At 43.1% G+C, this 19,381-nt stretch overlaps 1 protein-coding gene across 1 annotated transcript in view; it reads right to left on the reverse strand.

The window, feature by feature from the left end:
- otog (otogelin) overlaps positions 1-19,381 on the reverse strand; it is a 64,619-nt gene that overhangs the window by 12,347 nt on the left and 32,891 nt on the right. The window contains exons 23-43 of the mRNA XM_046033220.1: positions 17,423-17,530; positions 16,603-16,741; positions 15,507-15,641; positions 15,120-15,266; positions 14,085-14,204; positions 13,688-13,804; positions 13,176-13,332; positions 13,015-13,041; positions 12,304-12,480; positions 9,887-10,165; positions 8,785-8,902; positions 8,400-8,479; positions 4,958-7,710; positions 4,282-4,459; positions 3,933-4,084; positions 3,725-3,814; positions 3,420-3,606; positions 2,807-3,027; positions 2,292-2,430; positions 1,575-1,763; positions 1,113-1,322 (exon numbers count right to left, since the gene is read on the reverse strand). Of these exons, the coding sequence (XP_045889176.1) occupies positions 1,113-1,322; positions 1,575-1,763; positions 2,292-2,430; positions 2,807-3,027; positions 3,420-3,606; positions 3,725-3,814; positions 3,933-4,084; positions 4,282-4,459; positions 4,958-7,710; positions 8,400-8,479; positions 8,785-8,902; positions 9,887-10,165; positions 12,304-12,480; positions 13,015-13,041; positions 13,176-13,332; positions 13,688-13,804; positions 14,085-14,204; positions 15,120-15,266; positions 15,507-15,641; positions 16,603-16,741; positions 17,423-17,530 (5,723 nt within the window). The remainder of the gene's footprint in view (positions 1-1,112; positions 1,323-1,574; positions 1,764-2,291; positions 2,431-2,806; positions 3,028-3,419; positions 3,607-3,724; positions 3,815-3,932; positions 4,085-4,281; positions 4,460-4,957; positions 7,711-8,399; positions 8,480-8,784; positions 8,903-9,886; positions 10,166-12,303; positions 12,481-13,014; positions 13,042-13,175; positions 13,333-13,687; positions 13,805-14,084; positions 14,205-15,119; positions 15,267-15,506; positions 15,642-16,602; positions 16,742-17,422; positions 17,531-19,381) is intronic.

Below are 19,381 nucleotides of genomic sequence, written 5' to 3' on the forward strand. Positions count from 1 at the left end.
TCTCTGACTGCCGGGAGGGTAGCTAATGTTTGGAAGGGAGAGGAGATGCAGCAGGCGGACATCTTGTCACTGAGTGCTGCAGCTCAGAGGCTGCATCCGAAAAGTCAAAAAAAGGGTTGTCACATTGAGAATGCTTGCTCACACTCACATCAATCCCAATCAATTGTATGTAAATACAGTGTTTCCCACAGAATGACAGCGTAACTGTGGCGAGAGAGAAAGCGCGACGGGGCAATAGGAGATGCTGAGAGAATATATGCGCTGCGCGGAGCTCTGTCATTAAATACGATTTTACCCATTTTAAATAGTAACAAAATTTAGGCCTATTGTTGGCAGTTTAAGATATATATTATATACATATTTATAAGTTATGGCATAAGAGAGAAAAGGCTTAATAGCCAATGGTAACTTACATGGTGATCAACCTCCTTTATCATGGTTGAACACAACCCAAAACATAAAATGGTGTTGACACAATTTAGATTACAAAAAAGCCAAAATAAAACAAACCAAAAGAAAGAAGGTAATTGTGAGTCTTATTAAAGTATCATAATGTGCGTCTGTATTGCAAGGATTTTGCTTAATGTGGTCAATGGATTTTATCGTTGGAGATTGAGAACGTGAGTCGCTTTAAATGGTGCCGCCACAAAGAATTGTGGGACGGCATTTTCTCCTTTCCTTTCATAAAGGATGATCTGGTGTACCCTATGCTAAAGGAGATATGAAAGGAAGCATTGAGGCACCTTTCCTTTGCTTTTAGAGAATTCGAACAGCTCTTATCATGGCTGGCACTGAAATACAGTGTTTTTCCACTGGTGTTTTTGAGGGCGTGTCTGACTAGGTGCTAGGCGTTTATGCCATTATGACGCATATTTACTTGTGACGTCACCAGAAAGTGGAAGAAATGGCTGGACTACAAGCTGTTTTCAGGCAGTTCAGAGCAGAGTTTTCTGCGGGAGATGGGAACTCCCTTTGGGGTGGACTTTGGGCTTTTTCACTTTGCAAACCTGTTACATGTACAAAAAAGATACATAAGGGAAAAAGCCAAAAGGTATAATATGACCTCTTTAAACTAAAACACATAGCATGTTCAGGAACCCTCGTGGCCTCACCGCACACTTTCTGAGGGCAGCAGCTGGTGTCGTCGGCCAGACTGATGATCATCTCCCCTGCGCGATGGCACACCGGCGACACCATGTTGGAGCAGTTGTACTCCACGGGAACGATGGTGTCATTGTCGCAGCGGTACATGCAGCAGGCGTCCTTCGAGGCTTTCCATAACTCGCCGTGTGCGTGAGGAATGCCGGCGCTGTCAGTGCAGGCTGGAGACACAAACACACCATGCACACATACAGAAATGATCTGCACTTCATTGGTCAAGAGGTGACAGTACTGAAGCCGATTCAGGCACTAAGACCGTGTTATCTAGTGCACCATTTTCAAAATAAGTTCAAGCAACATTAGGTTTCAAGAATCTACTATTCAAGCTCAGGTTCTCTGAGAAAAAGTTGAGGCCTCCATTTCGAGACCTCGTCCTCTTGTTTTACAGACAGGCATGGGGTCTTGGGTCTTACCACACTTCTCAGGTGAGATGCAGAGGGCGGAGTAAGGCCGGTGGAGGAGCGTTCCCTCAGGGCACACGCAGCCCTCAGTCAGGCCTGAACACTGGTCCGGGTCCGAGTCGAAGTCGTGGTTGGGGCAGGACTGAGACGTGCAGGCCGGCAGACAGGCCTGATACCGCAGAGTGTCGGGACACACAAAGGCTGTAGGGAGAGACATAAACTTGTCAGCGCCTCAAACACATTAGTATAATTTAGACTTCACACCTGGACAGTGGGTTTTATAGGGTCTTTAACTCTGTTTACATTTTTATCAGGTTCTGTCTTGACTGAATTATTTTGCATTTCTAATGTTTAGTGATACGGCCTCTATCTACACCTACAGCAATTACATACAAATACAAAACGTATTTGACTACAGTACATTGGGGTATCTAAGAGGCCTTTTCCACAGAAAACATTTCAAAATGTCACAGTAGGAAAAGCACAGGTGTAAATAATACAGTTAACAACAGCTGAATTCTGTTCCATTTCCAGTCTTAGAATAGTCTCTTTCCAATTAAGATATTTAACCACATCATATAACTGCAGAGTTTGTATGGTTTCCTGGTAGAGTCACCCAGTGTGCAGTAACTTTTGCTTTTCTCTTAAGGTATACACCGAAGTGTTTCCGTCCTGCTCTAATAGCAGCTGTAAGCATTTGAATGTTTTAACAGCAGATAGAAATCTTACGGCAGTAATCTGGACTCCTCCACTCAATGCAGATGTTGAATTTGTGGCAAGAAGCCACGTAGGCAGCCAGTGCCACACACTGGTTGTTGACGTACTCAGCATCTCGCACCCAAACCTCACAGAATGTGCTTGGTGGGACCTGGAAACAAAGAAACAATCAAATAAATTTTATTAAAAGCTCTTTTTATTATTACTATATGCTAACCTAGAAGAAACTTTCCATCGTTAGCAGTTCTTCCCCACTCGTGAGTCCTCATAAGTCATCATCAATCTTTCAGATTCATGGTATACCAGTCATTTAAAATTCTTCAATCCACATTTATTTGTCAAACAAATATTTTACTAGGCATTCAATTTTTTCTTTCCGCCTGTCAAGAAATAAAACTTTAACAGAACCCTTTCTGTGTTTCACAGAGCCAGAGTTTAGTTCAGAACCAGGCTAAGAAACTGCTAATCTACTGGTTCCTGTGTAAGTCGAGGAACCTGGAAGTGAGTTCACAGATGGGTTAACGTACAAAGGCGTGGCAGGGGGAGAAGGCTTGGTTCTGCAGCATGGCCAGGCAAGTGGAGCAGTCGCTTGTGGAGCAGTTGTGCTCCCGTCGGCGGATGTGGCTGATGTAGCTGGTGGTGTTGGGAACCTGCCAGCTGTCAATGAACAGGGCTGGATCCTCGCTGGCGCCCAATATGGTGCCGTTGGCCAAAGTCAGGTCATTTGTTGGGTCTCCATCACAGAAACCTGAGGCGGGTGTGAGAGTGGGTTCACAAAAACACAACATTTACTCCATTTGTCACATTCAATGTCCCTGAATGTGACGCTTAAGATCAGTTAAGTTCAACCATATGTCAGTTCTTGTAAAGGTCACCACATTTGCACACGACTGTGCCCTATCAAGCTGCCAGTTTCACAAAGCCACATGTTGCACACTTATCAGCATGTGCCCATATTCCAGTTCTTGCTGATCTTTCTGAACCAATAGCACAAACCTGTAGAAATTATTACTTGTCTTGCTTCATAAATAAAATTACTGACATCCTAAAGTGAACATTAATCCTCATATAACTAAAAAATGTAAAAATAATAATAATGTTTCATGTGAAGTACTATTGCAGGAGTGAGACTACTCTTACCACAGAGGCCCATGGTGGGAAGCTTGTTGCTGGAGCTGTCGCTGTCGATCACCATCATGCCGGTGCTGTGGTACCACTGCAGCTTGAGACCAGCCGGGCTGCGGATCAGGTACATGTTGCCTGTGTCGTAGATCTCAAAACCAAACTTTTTGAACCGAGGCTTGGCATACCGCGAGTTGACGTAGAGCTAAAAGAAAACAGCGTACATTAACAGATTTTTTCCGTGCTAGAAATCATTTTTAGCTTTCATCTAGTCGAGTGACAGTTCATATACAAAGAAAGGACAAGAAAGGAGCGGCTCTTACCCTCCTCTGCAGCCTGTTGATGATGATGTGGTTGGATTTGTGGGTGATGTTGAGCGCCACCAGACACAGGTTTGTGAAATTCCAGAGGAGCTTAAGAGAGGAGAAGAAAATCAGGTAAAAATCAATGCCAAATCAAATGAGTGACTTCTGTAAGAGTGTTCATCACTCTAAGAGAAGTTGGTAAGTCTGAAGTGTGATGTTGATTTACTGGTGAGTCGGAATCAGCGGGACACTCCTGAACCAGGACGCTGACGGTCTCATTGGGCAGTTGGGTCACTATGTATGAGGCTGCCTTGTAGATGGCAACGCTGTTCCCATCAAATGTGATCACATTCAGATCCGGAAACATCGAGCAGCGACCTGGAACACACAGGAGAGGTGACAATGAAAAGCTGACAACAGCTAGACAAGAAAACAATAATCTGCCGCAGTCATACGTTTGAGGGAAAGAGAGGAGTCTGAAAAGTGAGTTTCATTTTATTATAAGTGACACAAGATTATGAATTTAAAAATGCAACTTAGTGTCATTTTTTTTAATGTGTGTCCGTTTTCCTCACATGGACAGTCCCACTGAGGGCAGCATTTGTCTCCATTGACCAGTATGGCAAAGCCAAGCAGGCCGCAGTTCGGAGGGTCGGCAGTGAACGGGCAGCTCTGGGATTTGTTGAACAGGATGAGCTGGTTGTTGACGCAGATGTACTTTGTGCACTCGTCGACGATCTCTGCATACGGAGGCTGCATGGAAACAAATTAAACACTAAAAACCTAGAAGTCACACAACAAAAAAAATAAAGCACGGTGTGTACGGTGCCCTTCTCCTACACAAACACTTGTTAACATGCGACCAAAGTGTCCACGGAACATGTGACCAAAGTGTCCACGGAAGGACGCTCCAGAAAAAAACTAGTAAGTGAACCTTGGTCTAAAAATATTTGATCACAAATAAACTATGTGTGAAATATGCTGCTTTTACTTCTGTTTAATATGAACAAATGCGTCCTCTGATCTAAAGCAGGAAGAACACAACTGTACTATCTACAACATTGGCTGCTGCTGAATACATTTGCCTGATTAAAAAAATATATTCTTGTGTGGTTTTTCTTGGAACACATGTGCTACACAATGTAAATCAGTCAGAATTAACATCAAAGGCACATTAACCAGTAATTATAAAACTGCATTACTTCTAATAGTAAGTTCATGTGTGTGAAGATGTATAATAACTGAACCCACAGTGCACATCCTTGTAGGAGATACAGCCATGGACGTTGTGTGTCTGGTCGTTTCCAGGGGTGTGTAAGGTGTCGCCGGTGCAGGAGGCGTCGTTGCACCCGGACCGGTATGTTCGACTCCGTCCTGCTCAGTAGTTTGGACTGAGGTGGCTGCTGGGAGTGAAGTCGAAACAGAAGTGAGAACGCTGGGTTTCTGGGTGGAGATCAGTATATCAGGTGGAATTGTCACCGGTTGGGATGTGGATGGTAATATGTCAGTCTCTTTGGTAGTCAGAGTTTTCTCGGATGTGACGGATTCTCTGGTGGTCATCGTGGGGACAGCAGTAGATACTGTGGCTGTTGATAAAGTGGGAACAGGCGCTGCAGCGGTTATGGTGGTCATGCCGGAAACTGCTGCGGTTGTGTCGGCCACTTGGGTCGTGCTCGCTGTAATGACGGACTCTGCCGATGTTGCGATGGTTGTAGTTGGCACTCCTGACATGGTTGTTGTGCCAGAGATTGGTGTGACAGTCGGTGGCCCGAGAGTGGTTGATCTGGTGGTTACAGCTGGGGGCCTTGTTGCTATTGTAACCCTTGCAGTGACTGGCCTGACCGTTGACCTTTGAGTCGACGTGATTCTGGGGGTAACTCTTGTTGTCACAGGAACTCTAGGTGTTGTTCTGACAGTGGTCGTCTGTGTGATGGTGGTTGGTGTAGCAGGTGTAGCTCTTGTAGTGGACACCAGCCGGGTGGTGACTTTGTCCAGAACAGTTGTTGGCCTTGGAGCTGCAGTGGAAGAAGCTGTGTGCAGCTGAGACCAAGACGGAGGGGGTAAGGATGTAGCTCTCGTTGAAACCTCCACTCTGCCAGTCACTGGATGTGTCGTCTCTGTAATTGGCTGTACAATGACGGGTCTGAGGGTGGTGGTAAGAACACCTGGTGGGGCTCTTGTGGAGAATGTAGTAAGGGTTGTCTCAGGAATACCAGATACAGGTGGAGAGGGGGGTGTAACCAGTGTCCTGGTTGTGGTGGCTGCAATTTCTGTAGTTGAGATTTCAGGAGACGTAGTTTTGGCTGTGGTAGCTGTGGCAGCAGCTGATGTCGCAGAGGTGACGATTGGTGTTAAGGGGCGGTGAGGCACTTCGGTAGTTTCAGTGGAAGTGACTATGTGGATGCCAGTTTCAGAAGTGACCTCTGGTGTAGTCTTCACTGTGGGGCTGTAGACCAGGGTGGAGGAGGTCTCCCGATAGGGGGGACGCCACGGCTCAGAGGTCCGCTCGGTAGATGCAAGATGGGTGGATCCCTCTATTGTTGGTACAAGTGGTACAGTAGTTGTTTCTGTAGGAGACACGGGTGGTACAGTTGGACCTGTGGACACGGTGGACGTTTCTGGAACTTCTGGAGGTGTGGTCTGAGTGGTTTTCTCTGTTGTTGGGATGGCAGCAGACCAGGAGGTTCTCTCAGAATAGATTGTGGATGTGGACACAGGAGAAGTTGTGGTAATTTTCAGAGGTGGAGGTGCAGCTGTAGTAGCTGCAGGTATTTCAGACACAGTGGATTCAAGTATTGTCACTTTCTTTGTTGTTGTTCTCCAGTCTGTAGTAGCCGAGTCTGGAGCAGATGGTATAGTTGTAGCTGGTTCAACATGCGTTGGGGTTGATGTAGGTAACTCAGGAGCAGTTGTAGAAGTCGTCAGTTCAGTAGGAGTAATATGGAGAATCTTCTTTGTGGTAACAGGAGATGTTGTTGTCTCTGGACCTATGTACGGTGTTGTTTTACTGGTGGTGAACAGTGCAACTGGTGTGACTGATTCTGTGGTTTTAGCTGAAGTGACTACGGGCAGAGATACAGTTCCTGTTTCTAGAGGAGGTGAGGTCGGGACAGGTGAAGAGGTTGTGGAGGCTGTGCTTGGTAAACCAGGAGGGGAGGGTATAGTTGTTGTTGTTGGGGGAAGTCGCTCCACTGTTACAAGCTTTGTGCTGGGGCCTGCGTATTCGGTGGTAGCTGTACTGGGTACAGTAGTCCTGTCTATAACTATAGATGTCTCTGAAACTGGAGCAGGACTTGGTTTAGAAGTGGTTATAATTGGAGTAAATGCTGCTGAATGTGTTGTAGCCCCTGTGGTCGCTTTGGTTGGAACAACAGGAGGAGGGGTACTGATGGTGGTCGGCCCTTCGACAGAGCTTGTTGTCGGTGCTGCAGTGGTAGATGGCTGCAGGGTCACAGCAGTAGTGGTGAAGAGCGGCTGCACGAAGTCGGTGGGTTTGATGGAGGGGGTGAGCAAAAATGGAGCTGTGATGGTGAAGGGAGAGCCAGTAGTCCTGGATGTGCTGGGACCAAAGGGGCTGATAGTAGAGCTCAAATCTCTGGGCGTCAATGCTGTTGTACTTGCTACAGTGGTGGGCAAGACTTCAGTCACTCTGACAGTAGACAGCGGCTCCACCACCTCTGGCCTGACAGCAGGGGGCTCTGTAGAAGGAGCTGGGGCTCCTGTTGTTCTGGAAAGTTCAGGAGCTGCAGAAGGAGAGACGGTGGCCGGACTGGTCGGCTCATCAGGGGCGGGTGTTGCCTCAGACGAGGTCGTCTGTGTGCTCACGGCAGTAGTAGTGGAACCAGTGTGTGGAGGGGTGGAGGACTCAGTGGTGGTGGTGATGGTGGTTTTGAGGGGGGTGGTGGAGGCAGCAGTGCTTGTGGTGGTTGCAGAAGTGACAGCTGCAGAGGTCAGCTGAGCAGTGGACGGTGTTACAGGCTGCACAGTAACTGGTACCTTAATGCCTGAAACCAAACAATAAAAGGTGTGTTAGTTGAAGCGCAGAGCTCGACAGAGAAATACAGGTTATGAGACGGACTGAGAAGAGTGTTCTTGTTTCATGGAGGGTTAGCAGTCATGTAATTACATAATTTGGCCGAATCCAAGAAAATTGTAAATTCTATGATAGATGACACTCTCTGTTCTTTGCTCATTTCAAGGATTTGATATTGTTATCTGTTTTTAGCATTGTTTTATGTTTGAATTGTTTAGTCTGAAAAGCTTTATGCATATATATCATGGCCAGGTCTCCATAGCGAAAGAGTCCAATGTCAATGGGACTTACATGCTTCAATAAAGGTTAAATAGATTTAAATATTTAAAAAAATATTGTTGATTTTAAAAAAAATCTAATTTTTAATTAAACAAGCAGATAGAATAGTGGAGAAGAGTTGTGCGATTTGATGATATACTCTGCTTTTAGAGTATGATGTCAGAAGAGTTGGATATTTTGTTTTTAAATGTACAATAACCACAGTGAACAAATTGTTCCATTTCTTGTGTTCAGTTCCCTTACTGTGTGTATTTTAGTGCTTACTTTAGCGCACAGAGTAGGTGGAAGTAAAGATTTCAACTCAAACCACATAACATCCTGTTCCAAATCACTTTCATATCTGGAGAAAAACACCACAGAAAACAATCTGGGGAAACTCACAGTCTTCAACATAGACACACCGACGAGTGACCTCATCCAGGACCATGTGTGGGGGGCAGACAGGAAGGCAGCCCTCCACTCTGCATAGAGAGCAACACACAGCCATCAAAAAATCTGTCCACTGGACAATTAAGGTCATGTTTCTTCTATTTCTCAGGTTACGACTGAATCACACTTTGACTTGGATTTGGAAATCAAGAATATAAACGCAGGTCTTTATCATTTCAAACATAGAAAAACTACAATAAATATGATGCATCGAATGTTTCTGTGAGCAACAATGTCACTTCAGATCTGAGGTGGGTGACATCAGATATTTAATTAAAGGTCTGTACAGGCCTGATGCATCCTTCTAAGTCCAGCTGTAGTGTGTCAAATGTCTCACTGTGGGATGGTGATGCAGGCTTCAGCTGACGGGTCACTGCAGGTCTTAAAGCAGGGGATGGCGCAGGAATCGTACCGCCACTGACAGCGAGGACCAGGTGGGGCTTCTGGGCTGGGGCCTGATGAAAACACACTACACTTAGGCTTTTTCCATTTAAGGTCACAAAGATCAAAACTGTACCTTGTTGAACAGTTAAAGTATAAAACTCTTTGAGGAACAAGTCCAGCTCTGCTGCTCAGATATGCTTCAATAAAGTTGTATCATGATTACTTTGATTAAAAGATTGAAATTCATGATCTTTTTAATTACATCAAATGGAAATCTTGTGGATGTTACTTTGTGAACTTAACTGATAGTTACAATAAAGTTCTGTGGGTTTGAACAATGCTTTGCCACAATACATGAGTGATGCAGCAGGGTCAAAAGTGTTAAAATATACCTTATAGTGTCAATTAAACAGCTCATACAGTACTGTCCAAAATCCAAAAATAAATCCAAAATAAAAATCACTCTGATGTTGCATAGGAACCATGTTAATAATCTAGACTAGCTAAAAATGATCCACAAACGTTTTCACAGACCAGTAATGTGATGAACTTAGAAAGCCATTAGTGTCCGTCTTCTCTCGCTATTAATATGTGGGGCATTCACTGCTGTCAGCAGGAAATCCAGTCTGTTATTGGCTCCTATGCCTTTTAACTATAACAAATGCTGCTGTATTTTCAGCATCAGAGATTAGCCTGGCTGCTCTCTGAGTGGAGTATGCAGGCAGAGGAGTCACTAGTCTTGACCTTTGAGCCCAGAGAGAAGTGCTAATGGCCAACTGAACCCTGAGCAAAGCATCCTGAATCCTCATTGATGGCGTGGTGAGGCTTAAAAATATAAGCACAGAATTTAACCCACTTCACAGATGAATAGTAAAACTGAAAATGGGCTCACATAAAGTTTGAAAGTACTTGTGGCAGTGTCATTACAACACAATCTTTTTGTCGCTGTCACTATTGGAAAAATGTACTTTTAGTGTGACCGCAGCCTCAGTAACCCTGAATTTTGGTGAGCGGTGTGTGATGTGCTGCACGCTGTTCATTTCAGCACTGCTGACCTGTCAGTCTGAACAGCGTAGCCTTGCGGAAGCTGTCCATGTGTCTGTATTTAAGCAAGTGGAGGCGGGTCAGCGTGGCGTACAGGAAGAAGCCGGGTTTTGCGTGGGACTCCAGCGAGTCGAAGCCGGGGATCCAGGTGTTCCTGTGGAGGACGAAGGTGGCTCCGTCCCAGAAGGCTTCGCTCTCCTCCCACTTGGCCAGCCTCACCTGCCCTTTGGGGTTCGTATACAGGAAGTAGTTCGGTCTGTCGGCTGACTCAAAGGAAACCCGCGATGTGTCTGTGTAGACAAAAATAAAAAGATTCATCAGTACACCAGGAACCAGACGAAGCAGGGCAGTGTACAGAAGGCAGAGGCTGAAGATACACAAACGTTATCTGCTTGGATGGATTTATATAGTATATAGTATACTGTTCAACCTGAGAGCTTTACAACCTCTTTCATTCAACCACACAGACACCAATGGTGGCAGAACGAACTGTCTTGCTCAAAGACACTGAAAGCAGCTGCCAGCTGAGACGGGAAAGACAAGGTCAATAAGATCTGTTTGACTACCATAAAACCAAAACAATGAGCCTAAAGAAAATCAAAAGCTCCATAGAGCTGAGTGGAACTGCAGAGTTGGGTAATAATTCTCAGTGGGTTCATCACTTTGAGTGACACCTTTCTCATTCATTCATTTTTCCCATTATTAATATAAATATTGATTAGTGCAGTTTTATAATTGCTTTTCTACCTCTTCAAGACCATAGTCCATTTATTTGAACCACCCGCCTATTTCTTGTTACTAACCATTCACAAGGGAAGCTGAAATATTGTTATGTCCGTAAATGAATAGATGATGACCTGCATAAACTGAATATAAAAATCCATCCATCCATCGTCAACCACATATCCTGTGTACAGGGTCGCGGGTGAATATAATAATAATATAATGCATTTGTTGTCTTGCCTTTTTTGTTACTGTTTAATAGTTTCTTGTCTTATTGTCTCTGTTTCTGATTGCAGACCAAAATAAATTTCTATATTAACAATGAATCAGTGTTTTGTGAAAGGTGTCGGTGTTAGTGACGCACCCACAGTGAATTAAAAACACTAAACACTCCACGGTCCAGGGAGAGTTTTAGTGTCTTCCAGCTCATCATTTTCGGTTTTGCGACTTGCAACTGTTCTGGTTCACTCTCACCGCTCTCATTAACATCCTTACAGTGTAAACAAGTGTCTGTAGACTACCTGCAAAAACACCAAATGGCTGGCGGACAAAGTGCTTAGCTGGTGAACATAGAAAAACATCTAGCAACACAAGAGTCAGATACTGTATGACCTTAAGGAGTTAGAGACTGAAACGGAGCCAAAAGCAGAGAGAATAGATTGACATCCATCAGGTCACCAGAAACACGACTCCAAATGGATGATAATGTTTCCCCAACTGCTGAATGTGTAAATAAGCAGCTGTTTGCTACCTTGCAGACCATAACAACTATATAAGGTGACATAATGTCAGTGTTGTGTCTTGAGTTTGTTCCTCTGCCCGGAGGCACCCAAAAAAATTCATTACCACTTTGCTTTGTGTTTTCTTGACAAGCAACCTTGTTGTTTTACCACAGCAGAACGTCTCACAGGGAAGGTGAGCGTGCATGGTTGAATGTATAAACAGTCCAAAAACCTGACACAGTTCCCTGTTTCATCATTTCTTATAACAATGAAGAAAATCTTTCTGTTAGCTAACCAAGTAGTTTAATTTGAGTAACCAGAGCGTAACTCTAAGCAGGCAGATCAGAAAACTCTTATATGAGTCATTTTCAAGTAATATGGGTGAATTTTGAAGGAAACAACCTATTTTGTCTTTAAGGTTATAGGACTTGTGGTCAAATAGCTTCCTAATAATTTCTCACAGTCTGCAGAAATACATTAAAATTGCCTGGAGGCCAAAAAACGTCTTTTTAATCCAGCAGCTCTCTGTATTCTGCTGACATGAAAACATATCACTGTGGTATCTACACACCGATCAAACTTTCCCAAACTCCACTACAGAAGTTCCCTTTCATGCACTGATAATGCATCTACTGTATCCTGCATTAGTAAAGCAGACACTAAAAGAGTGTAAAATAAAACTATAAAGCTTCTCAACTAACCACAAGGTTCCCACACTAGAAGCTAAAATGAATAAAAACAACTAACTTTTAAGGAGCATGTCTTTTTTTTACATTATCTCAGTCAGATAAACAGTTTTGACTTCTGGCAGCTGAAAATATATATATTTTCCACAGCTCAAACGATGGAGAAGGCTGCAGAGAGAGGAGGGAGAGGGCTGCGCAAAGGAAATAAATCACCTCAGAGTCAGACCTTGTAGTAACTTGGATCCTGCTCCGTAAATAAAGTCGCACCCTGCAGTCTGACTACTACAATGAACTCACCGTGTGGTCGGGCTCTGCTGAGGCCCGGCGTCATCATGAACTGTGAGAGGACTCCAGGGTCTGCGGTGGCGCTGAGGTTGCCCCGCTGCAGGAACACCGAGCCACTGGACTTGCTGGCAGCCAACAGCATTGTCCGATCCCTGAAGGTGATAAGCCTGAAAGGACCTTTACCCAGAACTGCAGACAGGAGGCCATGTTAGTGCAGCAGATTAATGTTAGAGAGTAATCATGTAGGTTTAGCTCATATATAACAAACCCCATATACTTTACATCACAACTACTAATTTTGCATTTGGTTTTGAATTTTTGTATGTATTTTTTCACATGTTTCTGTTTATTTCTGCAGACAGTCAAAACTTGTTTGAGTAGCGAAAGTTGGACACAATCCTGTTTAACATTTGACGAGAAAGAGATTCACTCTTTCTTTATTCTAACAGAATCCACCAACAAACCTAAAACAGCTGCTGTAACATTTCACACTTGTGAATGCATCAAGTCGGATTTCTGTATCTCACCGTGGTACCTTAATTAAAACGCTGTAGAAACAAAAAGCTTACATTCGCCATATCTCTGTGAAAAGCTTCTGTTATTCAATATTTTTATATTTCTGTGTGCTGTACACACATCATTTATAGACCTCATGTAAATGTAGGTGTGTTGTGTGTGTGTATTTGTGTGTCACTCATTAATCAATCTATTAGACTGTCATACCTTTGTTGTAGAATTCACAATCATACGCTGCAGAGAGAAGCACAGAGACAGTTAACAGGGGCGTCGCACAAAAATCTGGACCCTGTACATGGTCATTTTCTGTATGGTGCATGCATGCTGCATTCACAGCAGCGAGGGACACTTGCTGCGTTCCGACTTACGGCACAGAGACGGAGAGCGCCAGTCCACAGGAACACCCTGGTGGCAGCAGCGTTGGGCGTATGCCGCCACGCTGGTGCAGAAACACTCGCAGTCGCCTCCACGACTGCAGGCACAAGTATCTGCCAGGCAGTTCATGTAGAACCAGGTAACATCCACCTGAAAAACAAACACTTTTCAGCAATTTATCGAGAATAAAAATTCTCAATTAGTTTTACAACTCATCATTCTTACAAAAACCTCAAGGACGGGTAAGTACAAAATACTGCATTCTATTCAATTAATCTATTTTATTTTACACCTATCTATGGCATAAGTGTTTGATACTCAAAAACATTATAAATACATGACATGCAGAATTTCACTATTACACATATTTGGGTCATATTAGATTGAAAGTCATGTATCAGCTGTAATAGACAATCAGACGGCGAAGACCTGTTTGACACGTGGGTTTTCAGAACTTCACGAGAGAAGCAGCAGCGGGACAAAGGGCTGTTGCATTGTTACTCACCACTGGATGGCAGGCCTGGAAGACCTCACTGAGCAGGACGGCACACTGCCGCTTTGCAAAAGGCTCTCTGAGCGGACTGAGGCTGCAGGGGTGTCTGATATCTGGACTGTTCACACACTGAACACATAAACAAACATACACAGTGGTGCTGAATTACAACTTTAAGTAAGTAAGTTCTGAAAAGCCTAGTATAGTCATTTGTTGGTTAAGGACGTTTGTAGGTAATTTCTCATCACCATTTTCTCTTATTTTGTCATTAACATCATATCACACCATTCTTGCAGTGAAGTGTTGCAAAAACTAGAATTTTTTTTCTAACTTTAAAGCTACAACACTCAGTTGTACAATTTAAAAGGTGTCACACGGTTGATGATGATACAGGGGACGTTTAACTCACCTCTGCTGCAGTCCAGCTGTTTCCAAACTCCTGTGGAGTTGGGGAGTCGATATTGTCGGGTGTCCGCATCTCGTTCACCGTCTTCATGTCAAAGTTCCCGCACAGCCCGCTTAGCTTTCCCTGAACACATCACCAACATAACTCTTTAAAATGGATATTAATATCCACTTCATATCTTTATATCCTGAATATGATATCATCTTAAAAATGTCCCACTCTTATGATCAGAGTTTACTGTCTGTTATTCTTCTTTGAGACAATGAATAAAAAGGCATCAGTATACTGCTGAAATGTTGCAATACAGGCTCAGACCACCAGTGGCAGCACTGTGTGCACTGCTGCTAAGAAGCGCTCCAGTTGGTGAGTAAGGAAGAAATTATCCGCCACATTTATTTTTTTTGTACAGTCTATGGTTTGATTTAATTGTTTATGAAGTGTTTTTTTTTTACGTCAGAGTTTTCACATCAGTTTTGAGCCGAGTCCTCTGCTTCTGATTGACTAATACTAACCCTAAATCCACCCTAACCCTAACCTTAACCAACTCTCACTAATGGAGGCAACGAGTAACATTACTAACCAATTAGAGGCAAACCTGTCAAAACTCTGGCAGGAAAAAAATAACTCTGCTTGACTAAAACGTTCCTCACACTCCATCTGCTTATAATGATCATGTGATATGGTCGAAAGCTCCCAAACAAGCGAGCAAGAGGAGCTTGAGTTAATTGTTTCGCTGTTTCCAAAGTCAAGATTGATCCACATCAGCTGGCAGTTCAGCTGATTTCCCGCTCAGCATTCATTGGCAAAAGCCATTCAAGGCGCCTTATCTAAGCTGCTTTAGCCTGCCTACCCTTGCTTTCCCTGCCTCATGGCTCATGAGCAAATAAGTTGTTTGATAAAGTTGTCTTTACTAAACTGTAGATATTTTCACTTAGTCACTCTAGATTGGAGCATCAGCCAAATGCTCTAAATGCATCATAAAATCACTACCCTGCACACTCCACTGAGTCAGATGTAGGCACTGAACCAGCATCCTACCTGCCAGCGAGGTCCGACCTGGATGTGGACGGTGGTCTTACGGTCCCAGAGGACGGTGATGTCTTCCTCTGGGAAATTAACCACTGTGAAGTATCCGGCTGGCCAGATGAACATCCTCTGCGTCCTGTCAATCACACTGGATGGATTCTGCAAGGGACAGAGTGTTTAATTTTACTGAAATATCCTCAAATGTGATTCGAGTTGACTTAAATTTGCCAACAAAATTTGTCTCAGTAGTGACAATGAAAGAAATTTAAATTCCTAGAAGGTATGCTCATTTCATGATTCATTTTATAAAATTTGTAGTATTATACCTTACAAAATGTGCTACTGGTAACTTGCATCAAACTTTAACAAACATAGAAAACATATTTAAGTTGCTCTTACTGGCTTCCCAGTATCATCATCGAATGCTACAAAGGATCTGCCGATGTTGATCAGCAGAGATTTCCTGCAGATGACTCCGCTGTCGAAACAGTCGACGTTCTCAGCTGCTACACTGGCAATCACATCAGCACTGCTCTGTGGAGGACAGAAAACCCAATCACAGACACTACCAAGTCTTAATAGCTACCAAATGCTGCTGACACTAAATTTAATAGATATATTATACATATATATATATATATATATTTGTTTTATTTTTTTTAAAGAGATAGCAGTGTTTGTAACTGTATCAGTTTCTTATCACCTTTTGCACATCCCTAAACTTCCTTACACTTTGATGCTTGATTAAATGCTTGAAATTAGTTTACTGCTGTTGCACTTAAAAGTTCCCGGTGGAGTTAGGGTTAGTACTCTGTATCAAGTACTAGTTTCACGCTGTTTTCAATGGAAAATGCACATTGATTACACCAGCGATTCTCAAACTTTTTCACATCAAGGACCCCTAAACTGTCACGAGTTAGACCACGGACCCCCATTTGATGCTTTGCTTTTAGATGTTGTATTACAGTAAGTGTATGAAACCCTTTACCCAAGTAGTCATACATTCTGTCATTGTGTTACTTATGGATGGAATTAAAACAAAAATATGTTTTCCCTTTTTTTTGCTGAGGACCCCTTGGAACCCTCTCAAGGACACCTGGGGGTCCTCGGATCCCTATTTGAGAACCACTGGATTACACAATAAAATTTCCTATTAATAGCAAATTGCAGGGAAGAAGAAGACTGCAAGCAAGTTAACATGGACGTAAACATGCTGGATTTACACAAATTGGCTTTGCAAATGTTTGAGGAAGGAAATGCATTAGATTATTAGAGGTCATGGACAAAATGCATTTCAGCAAGTAACACTAAATATAAACTACACGGGGCACCTGTCCAATTGCAAATGAAATGACTATGGCTGCAGACCAGAATGATTTCCCCATTTCCAGGTGGTTCATGTCAGTAATGTACAAACAAACCCAAATTAAAAAATTTTACAAAAATTCAAAACCTCAGTTTTGGTTCTTTCACTGTAAATCAATACTTTCAGTACCTTTAGAAGATAGACTTTACATGCACCAACGTAGTCAAACTGTAGACCATCAAACGTCCTGTAGTGTCGATCACCGTAAGCCATGCACATGGATGGACACGGATGAAACACACACTGGAACGTCCCGTGCTGGCAAACACTACAAAGACAGCAAAGCTTCAGTGGTTCAGCATCAACTTGTTCCCACTTAGTGAGAGGAAATTTTTTTCATGTCTAATGGCCTTCTTTTGTCGAGATCCTCAGGTTTACAGAAGGCAGAAAAGTGGCCGGTGAATTGTCAAAGGCTGAATCACCGGTCATTGCGCTATTAGGCTGTCATCTACATCTTCTTCCCTGGCTATGGCTTGAAGAAGAAATGGAAGGATGGGAGAATGACTGAGATCACTGGGAGAGTGTTTCCTTTCACCAGCTATGAACAGTCTGAAGCAGAGGGAATCAAAGAGTCGTACAAGGGCCCGCTCTGTTTTCCAGGCCGTTTTCTGTCCCGTGATAAGAGGGAATTATGGATATCAGGTGGCCACTTTTGCAGCTCTGACAATCTCAGGACTCGATGCTTTCAGGCTAAATCTGACTTTGAAAAATTAGCGATGTTGTTGGAGATTTGTCATTTCTCTGACAGATATTGTTTGGGGATGATTGGTTAGGGTAATACAAATTTGTACTCCATGACAAAATGGATGAAGACCCACTGAAGGAAGGAAGTTAAAGATCATGTGGAAACACCAGACATTTAATTTTATGAGTAAAGTTTTCTATAAAATATAATATAATCTGTTTTTTTTTTTATGTGGCCTGGTCTCCACAAATTTAACGAACTTACCACTGATGGCAGGGGGAGGAGACTCTGTCACCGGGGTAATACTCCTTTCCTTTCCATAGACAGGGACAGGATGCAGGTTCAAAGCACTCGTCTCCATGTTTCAGCAAGCTGGGGGCAAACACAAACTTCTTTAAGGGCAAATCATTCGAAAGCTCTGTATTTACTGATATGGAAAATTGAGCTTGGATGTAGTGGTTACTATAACAAGAGATCTGCAGTGAGGTCTTTAATCCAAAAAACGATATGAGAATAACCTCAAAACACAAAATGAAAGTCTTATTTATCTCATATCACGTATTCTTAACTGGTCTGAGCTAAAATTAAAAAGACTAAATCCATCACAGGCATATTCTCTAAGCAGGGTCACACTCAGTATTGCCAAAACAGGTATTTTAAAGGAAAGGAGAATGTACTGGACATTCAAAGCAGTGGGACTTTCCCAGAGTGGCTCATAGGCTGCTGCAAAGTGCTGCAAACCATTTAGTATAAACATTTGTTAAATAGAAAAACATTTCAACCAGTGCAAAATGTTTCCACATTGAACGCAACCATTAACTGTATAAAATATGGAGATTGTCTCCATGAAGCTCAATATGGGCGGCTGCCGGCAGCTCCAGCCATCGCCATCTTGGCAATTCCTGACACTGGCTAATTCAAAAATGTGCAAAACTGAGGCAGGCCGAATGAAGCCTGATTGCTTAATGACCTAGCTCTTGAAAACTCATCTCTTCCAAGAACACTTCCTCTTATAACACCTCTAACTCCAAATATCTAACATGCACTTCCTGTGCTCTTCTTCTTCTATCCACTTACAATTATCTTGTATTGTTTGCACTTTTTGTTAAGTCTAACTTCTTTCCCTAGGTATTTTCCCCATTGATGCGATATGTGCCATTAGCGCTTACTTGTATTTATTGCTGATTTTGTTAATATGTATTGTCAGTTGTAGATTTCACGCTGTATTTGATGCTCTGTTGATGGTTGTATGTTGTTCCTCAAATGTAAGTCGCTTTTGGATAAAAGCGTCTACCAAATGAGTAAATGTAAATGTAAATGTAGCTGGCCACCTGGCACTCTTAAATATCAACTTAAATATAGTACAGTTGTCATGAACGGTGAAATTAGCTATAAAGATCAAAACCGTCTTTTTGTACCAGAAAAAATTAGAGCTACCCCTAATAGTCGACCAAACCGTTCTAGTCAAACAAGTTCTCTGTGGTTAGTCGCAGAAAAAACATCTTCGGGAGTTACACCAAAGTGTCGGATTGCTGCAACACAGACCTTTTCTGTTGTAACACAGAAGTCACTAACTGGCACGCAGTGCTCATAGATGTATTTATGGAGGTATAAAGATGTATTAAGAAGTATTATTTTATATCCACAGCACTGCTGCTAACTGTAGGCTCTGCCATTAGCTAGTTAGCTTAGTTAGCGGTCCCATTAGCGGACTGGGAGCTCGGAGTACCAGGGAGTGTTGTTGTTTGTTTACACTACTAGCAAGGAGGTTTGCTCTCTGGAAGGAAGATGTTTTCAGGCCCGGGGTGCGGCGCCGGAATGAGCACTGCAACCAGAGCCGAGCAAGTGGGCAGCCTCCCGGTGAACACGGCCCAACACAGCCTCCGAAACTAGCGGAGGCCGTTTTGACAACAGGGAATACAGTGCTGAGGTGATATACGGTGGCTCCGCCCAGCACTCTGACTCCGGGTTCAGGCGGGAACAAGAGAGACGTCAAGCGGGAGAGGAGCGAATTTGTAAGTGAGATCATACATCATCCATCTTGTTGATAAGTCCACAAGTATTTTTTTTTTTCGAAGTTGGAAGTTACTTATTCAGGTTTTTTGAACAACAAGACTTGTGTGATGTTAAACTGTGTTGAAATAAATAAATAAAATGCTTAGTCTCCTTGCTGGTTGGTCCAACACATTCAGAATCATTACCATCTCATCGATGGATCAAAGA

The sequence above is a fragment of the Micropterus dolomieu genome, linkage group LG20 (assembly GCF_021292245.1).
Source record: "Micropterus dolomieu isolate WLL.071019.BEF.003 ecotype Adirondacks linkage group LG20, ASM2129224v1, whole genome shotgun sequence".
In the NCBI taxonomy this organism is placed as follows: Eukaryota; Metazoa; Chordata; class Actinopteri; order Centrarchiformes; family Centrarchidae; genus Micropterus; species Micropterus dolomieu.